The sequence below is a fragment of the Neophocaena asiaeorientalis genome, unplaced genomic scaffold (assembly GCF_003031525.2).
Source record: "Neophocaena asiaeorientalis asiaeorientalis breed wild unplaced genomic scaffold, Neophocaena_asiaeorientalis_V1.1 scaffold30, whole genome shotgun sequence".
NCBI lineage: Eukaryota > Metazoa > Chordata > Mammalia > Artiodactyla > Phocoenidae > Neophocaena > Neophocaena asiaeorientalis.
The window spans coordinates 16,791,553-16,799,573 of NW_020174923.1; the positions used below are offsets into that span (position 1 = coordinate 16,791,553).

At 38.5% G+C, this 8,021-nt stretch overlaps 1 protein-coding gene across 1 annotated transcript in view; it reads left to right on the plus strand.

Moving 5' to 3' along the window:
- The window catches only part of LOC112410286 (leucine-rich repeat-containing protein 37A2), a 7,579-nt gene extending 1,174 nt beyond the window's left edge, over nucleotides 1–6,405 (plus strand). The window contains 4 exon segments of the mRNA XM_024760772.1: nucleotides 40–1,045; nucleotides 3,341–3,412; nucleotides 5,622–5,693; nucleotides 6,321–6,405. Coding sequence (XP_024616540.1) covers nucleotides 40–1,045; nucleotides 3,341–3,412; nucleotides 5,622–5,693; nucleotides 6,321–6,405 — 1,235 coding nt within the window.
- The last annotated feature ends 1,616 nt before the right edge of the window (nucleotides 6,406–8,021 follow it).

The window sequence follows — 8,021 nt, forward strand, 5'->3', positions numbered from 1 at the left end:
GGAATCCTCTCCAGCTCAGTCTCCAGGGCTCTCTAATGTGACTAGTTTTCTCTCCAGAGCATCCTGTGCCAACAGTTTCTCCTCTAGGTCAGGATCAAGCTCAGCTTCTGCAGCGGCCCGATGTCACTGTTAAACCTGTGGGTCTTGCACTTATCGTAACTCCAGCGTTCACTAATGAGGTTGAAACTTCTCCACTCCAACAAGAAACCTCAGCTCAGTCTACGGTGTCCTCTGAGCAGTTGGAACCTTTGTCGGCCTGGCAGGAATTTTCAGATCAGCATCCAGTCCCCTCTGAAAATGTTGAACTTTTTCCAGTTCACCAAGGAGCCCCAATTCAACCACCATACCCCAAGGTGACATTTCTAAATCCAGAGCAAGTTCAGGCTCACCACCCAACTTTGATTGAGGTCACAATTCAACCATTGGACCTTGGACTGACCAGAAGGCCAGAACCCACTAAGGAGGATGAACCTTCTCCAGTCATGCAGGAGACCTTAACCCAGCCTGCAGAACCACCTAAGGAGGTTTTTGTAGCTCAGCCTCCAGTATATCATAATCGAATAGTTCCAACACCGGATCAGGATCACACTGAGCCTCCAACATCACCCAGTATCACAGTTAAACCTCTGAACCTGGAGCTTACCACAACTCCAGAACCTACTACAGAGTCTGAACATTCTACAGCCCGGCAGCAGATTACAGCTCCCCCTCCAAAACACCCTGAGGTGACACTTGCACAACCAAACCTGTCTCAAGTCACAGTTTCACCTGTGGACCTGGGAGTTAACATATCTCAGCAACCAAGGCCATCTGAGACGGTTCTTTTTCCTTCGACTCAGTATTCAGTATCCACAGGTCTTCCTGGTGTAAGATATACCCCAGAAAAGAAGCAGCCAGGGCAGAATGCCACCACAAACATCAGCATATGTGAGCTCTGTACCTGCAAAAATGAGACGCTGTCATGTGTTGGTCTCAGCCCAAAGCAGAAGCTCCACAGAGTGCCTGAGCCAGAGCCTAACGCCTACAACGGCACCTTCACCATCCTGTAAGAATCCCCTTTCCTCATTTGTTCTCTGCATCCTGCCTGACAATGCAGCCTTTCTTCAGGTCTTCCTGGGTCCTCCTTATCTCCCCAATCCACACTGACTGACTTTCTGTTTCCACCTTTTGTTTGTCAATGATTCCTTATCTTCATTCTCCTTCTTAACTATTTTTCCCTCTCCTCCAGTCTTTTACTTTTAATTGCCCTTATTTTTTCCTTCTCCATTTTTTACCCCATTATTTAATTCCTTAACATCTACTCTTCTCCCATCTTTACTCCATCCTCTTTACAGCAACTTGTCCCTCTCCCCATCTCTTTGGTGGTAATACAACAATGTGGTTAAGAGTAGAGATTCCGGAGCCAGACTACCTGGGTTTGAACCCAGGTCTGTCATTTATTAGCTTTATGACTCAATTTCTTCATCTGTAAAATGGGGATTATGGTAGTCATCATCTCATAGGATGACTCCTATGGCTGCTAAATCTCCCAATGACTCCCATCTCATTGGGAGATTTAGATGAGTTAATATTGGTGAAGCTCTTCTATCAGTGCCTAGCGTATATTTTAGTGTTAGCTATTATTATTATTCAATCCCTCAGTTATATCTAGAACTCATCTTTGTCCCAAAGCCACATAAGTAATCTTAAGTTTTCTGATAGCCACTTACAAATAAAGGTAAAATGAAACAGATGAAGTAAATGTTAATATCTTTTACTTAACCCTTATATTGAAAATATTATCATTTTAACATGTACTCATTTTATACATTATTAATAATATATTCTATGTTGTTTTCATACTAAGTACTTAAAAATATCTAAAGTAATATCATATCTACATGTCTCAATATAAAAATTAATGAGAGAATCTACATTTCTTTCCCATACTAACTCTTTGAAATCAAAATTTGGTTTCTAAATTTTATTACAAATACTTGATTGGTATTTATATTTCATAAAATTTACAGTCGAAAAAGTAATATCACATATGCAAATTGTGGCTAACATAAATATTTTCCAATAATTACATTGAGTATCAGTTTTTTTAATTTTAGAATATTAAAGTTAATTAAATTAAAAATTGAACTCCTTAGTCGCATTAGCCACTTTCAAATACTCAGAAGCCTCATGTAGTTGGACATGCAACACTACATACTACAGGCAAAAATGAACTAATTTTACAAAATAATGTTGAATGAAAGAAGCAATGTGGCAAATAATACATATAATATGATTCCACTTATATAAAGTTCAAGAACAAGCAAGACTTAACTGTGTTGTTTATGGCTGATAGAGAAAAGGCAAAACTACATTTAAAAAGCAAGGAAATTATTCTTAAAGTCAGGATAGTGGTTACCTCTAGGAAGTCAGAGAGAGGGTTGTGACTGGAAAAGGGCACACGGGGGGCTTCTGGGATGCTGGCAGGATTCTTTCTTGACATGAATGGTGTTACGTGGGGATCTGTTTTGTAATTATTAAACAGTTGAACAGTTGTTCAATTGAATTATTGAACAGTTATGTATATTTTATGCACATATTAGTTTTCAAAAAATTTTAATGGGGGGAAAATTCAGATGGCTTCATTTGCCCCCATACAGTTCTGTGTGGGACTTCCCATTAAGGTTTGGGGAAAGAGAGGAGGGAAGGGCAGCTCTGCAACGTTGGTGCCACCCAGAGCTGGGTTCTAACAGAGACTTCGTGATCTAGACAGTAGGCATTAACTATATGATTTGGTGGGAAGAGTGGATGGTGTGTGTGTGTGTGTGATTTTGTAATTATTAAACAGTTGAACAGTTGTTCAATTGAATTATTGAACAGTTATGTATATTTTATGCACATATTAGTTTTCAAAAAATTTTAATGGGGGGAAAATTCAGATGGCTTCATTTGCCCCGATACAATTCTGTGTGGGACTTCCCATTAAGGTTTGGGGAAAGAGAGGAGGGAAGGGCAGCTCTGCAACGTTGGTGCCACCCAGAGCTGGGTTCTAACAGAGACTTCGTGATCTAGACAGTAGGCATTAACTATATGATTTGGTGGGAAGAGTGGGTGGTGTGTGTGTGTGTGTGCACGCGCAGGCACACATGCGTGATGGAGAGAGATGGACACAAAGGAGGACGTGAAAAGAAGGTATAAATGAAAACAGAGCAGAAATCACCATCCCTAAATTAAATAAGAATTAGCTTGTTTAGGTGGCACCATTACCCAGCTTTCCTTCCCATATAGGAGTTAGTCCTATGTAATATATAGTTGTAGTTATTTTGCATTTTGATCCAGAAATAACCTTTTCATTTTTCAGAAATCTCAGTGAAAATTATTTGACTGAATTACATAAAGACTCTTTTGAAGGCTTGCTATCCCTCTGATATTTGTAAGTTAATCATTTATTTATGAGTTCTTATCTATAAAGTAGATTATCTATAAAGTAATTAAGGGGTTCAAGTTAGATAATCTCTTCAATTTCTTCTAGCAATAAACTTCTACAGCTCTGTAGGTCTGTGTAGGGCCCCAGCCCATCACTAGCCCTAAATATCTCCAATTCATTTTTAATTTTTTAATTATATAGGCAAGGTATAGATAGAAAAATACCCTTTAGTTGTAGAGGAAAAGTGGTAATGAGGTCTGAGCAATTATAGACTCCCATATGAACATTGTTATATAAGTGTTCATATACTCTCCATCTGTATTTATATTTTGTTTATGACCTATGGATCAAATGTGGCCCACAGTCCGTTTTTATACAGCCCATAAGTCAAAAGTGATTTTGAAAGGGCTGTAAATGAGAAAAAAAAGAAACGAAGAAAAATAAGTGACAGAGACTGTATGTGGCCTGCAAAGCCTAAAATATTTACTTATCTGGCCTTTACAGCAAAGGTTTGAAAAAGTGGGATAGTGACGTGAGAGGAATTAAAATTAACCTCAAATTGTCACCTACAGGACACGAAAACATAGACCCCTTACATTCGTATGAATGCCATTAACTCATAACTTTGATAATTTAATCTAATTTGAATTAACATTTAACTATTAAATATTTATGCAGATGAATTATAGAAACAGTACTGTCAAGGGACTTCCCTGGTGGTCCAGTGGTTAAGACTTTGCCTTCCAATGCAGGGGGGGCAGGTTCTATCCCTGATCAGGGAGCTAAGATCCCACATGCCTCATGGCCACAAAACCAAAACATAAAAAAAAAGAAGCAATATTGTAACAAATTCAATAAAGACTTTTAAAATGGTCCACATCAAAAAAAAAAAATCTTAAAAAAAGAATGTGTTTGTTGAGAACATATTAAGTTACCAAAAGAACAAGCTGTTGTTGAGGATTTCAATGCAGGAATTGTGATGCCAATATTAAGAATGTTTAAGATGATGGTTAAGTGGTATATTTAGAAATGTTTACAGTAAATCAGCATATCAATAATGGCCCTAACAAAAATCTCTCCAGCCTTTTGTTTTCTTGTTTTTTGTTTGTTTGTTTTGGTTTTTGGGCCACACCACAGGACTTGTGAGATCTTAGTTCCTGGACTAGGGATTGAGCCCAGGTCCCCAGAAGAGTAATCTTGCAGAAGGAGAGTGGGAGAAAGGCAAAGCACAGGAAAAATACTCTCAGTACCTGTAGAGTACAAGTGGGAAGAGTAGGAGAGTAGAGCCAGATCATCTAGGGCTTTGGAGGCCAAGCCAAGGATCATATGCCAAGCTACCATGGTACCACAGCAGGGCTTTAGGGCAAGCTTTAGCCTGCAACAGAACCAACCACTGGGAGGGCTTGTGAAAACACAAGCTCCACCTCCATAGTTACTGATTCAAGAGGTCCCCAGTAGGGCTGAGTATTTGTATCTTCAGTAAGTTCACAAGTGATGCTGGTATTTGAGAACAACTTCCGGAGAGTTAATCTGGGGATCGCGTGGAGGATGGCTTAGAAACGGAGAGCGAAGAGATGGAAACACCAGTCAGAAGACAGTTATACCCATCCAGGTGAAATGAGAGACTAAGCTGGAATCAATGGAAATAAGACAGTCAGCTATAGTCAAGAGTAGGTATTTTCAAATAAAAGTCAATATGATAGAAAGTGTAATACTGAATTAAAGTTACATATTAATGAGAGGAGTAACTTCCTTTCAAGTTGTGTGAAAGGGTATCTTTTATTTCTTCTGGTAATGAATTGGCCTAGAAAAATAGAACTATACTGGGAAGTGTGTAAATATAAGAATATTCCTTTGAATATTAGAAATTATAATGATATATAGAGATAAAAACTTTGAGCTCGTAATCTAGAATTTGATGTGACCACAAAAGGTGGAATCTAATCAATGCTTCTGCTCTCAGGAAAGATTACCTCCAAAATCTATCAAGATCTATAGTTGTATATTTAATTTATGAAGACCCTGAAGGTGAGACTCTTAAGAGAGGTGAAGGCAGGGTTAGGGGCTCTGGAAGGTTCAAATAATAATTCCTAAGGTTTGGAGTTTATACCAAAGCTTCTTATTTATTATTATCATGCTAAACTCTACTAATTATTCCTACTAATTAGATATCTAATAGCTAATTGAGGCAATATTTTCCTTTTCCTTTTCCTAGAGATTTATCCTGCAAAAAAATACAGTCTATCGAAAGACGTACATTTGAACCACTACCTTTTTTGCAGTTTATGTAAGTTACAACTATAACTTCATTATATTTGGAATTTTTATAAAGCTTAATTTTCTATAAAATTAGTTACTCATTTTGAAATGTGACTAAAATTACTACTAAAATTTTGTAGCAAATCCTTTTTGTGTCCAGCAAAGCTTAGTGTGAGAGTTATTAAACGGATCAGAGTGAATCATTGTAGAGCAGTGTTTCTCAACCATGGTGATTTTGCACGCAGGTGACATTTGGTAGTGTCTGGAGACATTTTTGCTTGTCAGAACTGTATATGCTCCTGGCATCTAGTGGACAGAGGCCACAGATGCTACTAAACATCCAACAGTGTACAGGAGAGCCTCCCACAGCAAAGAATTATCCAGCCCAAAATGTCAATAGTGCTGCCTTTCTAGAGAAATAAAGATCACTTAACACAAGTATTTAATGAGCATTAACTATTTCGTTTCTAATGCACCACATATAAAATCGTGAAAGTATAAATCATAATATCTTCCACAGTGAGATTTCATTAGCGTGTGGGGGGAATAGTGATGTTATGTTTCATCATATGTAAATTAGATTTATTGCCAAACGATAACTGTTCTGAAAGAATATATATTTTTCTTCTTCTTTGGCTTGTGTCTTTTCTTGTAGAAATCTTGGTTGCAATTCACTCACAGAACTGAGCTTTGGAACGTTTCAGGCCTGGCATGGAATGCACTTTCTACACACGTTGTAAGTGAAATAGAAGATGAATACATGTAAAAAACTGTGTAAAAACATCATGCAGTTATTGGTTACCTGGGTGTAAGCCCAGTTTGAATTCTGGAAAGTATGTCTTGAGAGCCATTTTTTTTTTTTTCAAATGAGGAAACTAAGGTACAAAGAGGCCAGGAGACTTGTTTAACTCATATATATGAAACGCTCTGCTTTCCACAGTACTGATCTTTGGCATGGGCAATAAAAGGCACCCAGCAAAAACGCTCAAATTAGCATTGTCATGGAATCCCACTGATGCCTCTCCACTATGCGAGTGGTCCATGAAGTTCCGCTTTTGAATTTAACTTTGATTCCTGCTCATGTGCAAAGTTCCTAACTGCTTAAAATGTATGCAACCCAGAGCTGCAAAGAACTAAGTTTAGCACCCAATTCTTCAGGGAGCAACAGGTGTGGGTGCTTCCCCAACCATTATTAGCTCTTTTTAATGGTAAAGCAGAAAGAATTCCTGAACACCCACCACAGGGCTCTCCCCAGCCACCCAGAACATTATTTTTCAAAAAGCATGTATCTCTGAAGTGAATTATCTGTTGTCAATAGGAACCTTTTCGGTATGGAAAAAGACGTTGTTTGTGTTCAGCTGTAGTGTGAAAAATATAAGGAAAATACATTGTTGTAGCCTAATTCAATATACTTTCTTTGCTGACTGTTCTTCAATAAGAAGTGTGGGTTTTACACCCCTTCAGCTCAAAAATTCTGTGATTTCTCATGACACAAGGAAATGATAGTGGGTACGTTCAGTGGCCCGAAGGCGATTTTAGACTCAAGGTAAAGAGCTCTTCTACACCTGGCTTTGGAAAAGACTCTCTTACCTGTCTTGTGGTTCAGAAATCCAGTTTCACACAGTTCACACATTTTGGTTAATGAAGGTGTTGTGGCTGTGTCTGGAGCTGGATTAGTAATTCCTGCAGATACCTATCTTTAGTGGCCTCCTTCCTTTCCCTTGTTTGTTTGCTGATGACTCACTAGTTTATGAGCTCCTTAAGTGCTTGAAGGAACCGTATATTATTCTTTCACTGTTACCAGAAACAAGCATAGGTCTTGGCATATAATAGTGGAGTGCTGGTCTGTTGACTGAGTGAATGAATGAGTACATAAGAAAATGAAATTATTTTCTCCAACTGAAGCTGCCTGCTGGGAAGGAGAAATGAAGACTAATTTTTAAATGTTGAGTGTCGCATGGGAGGCTAGGCCCTGTACGGTGAGTCATAATGGAGCTGTCCTGGACAATTAGGAAGCTTCAGAAGGGCTCTGAGCTCCTGGGTAGTAGAGACAGTTGACATCTGGGATAACCTTGCCACAGTTCTTGTTGGCAAACATATCTCTTCATGCTACTGAGAAAAACTCAGATACATTAGGCCTTTCCTTCATTTTATTTTAAGATGTTATTATCTTTTCTGTATTTATAAAAAATACAAGGGAAAAATGATAAGAAGTATGTATAACTGCCAATGAATAAAAGAACTCATAATTGGAACTTCCCTGCTGGTGCAGTGGTTAAGACTCCATGCTCCCAATGCAGGGGGCCTTGGTTCAATCCCTGGTCAGTGAACTATGTCTCACATGCATGCTGCAACT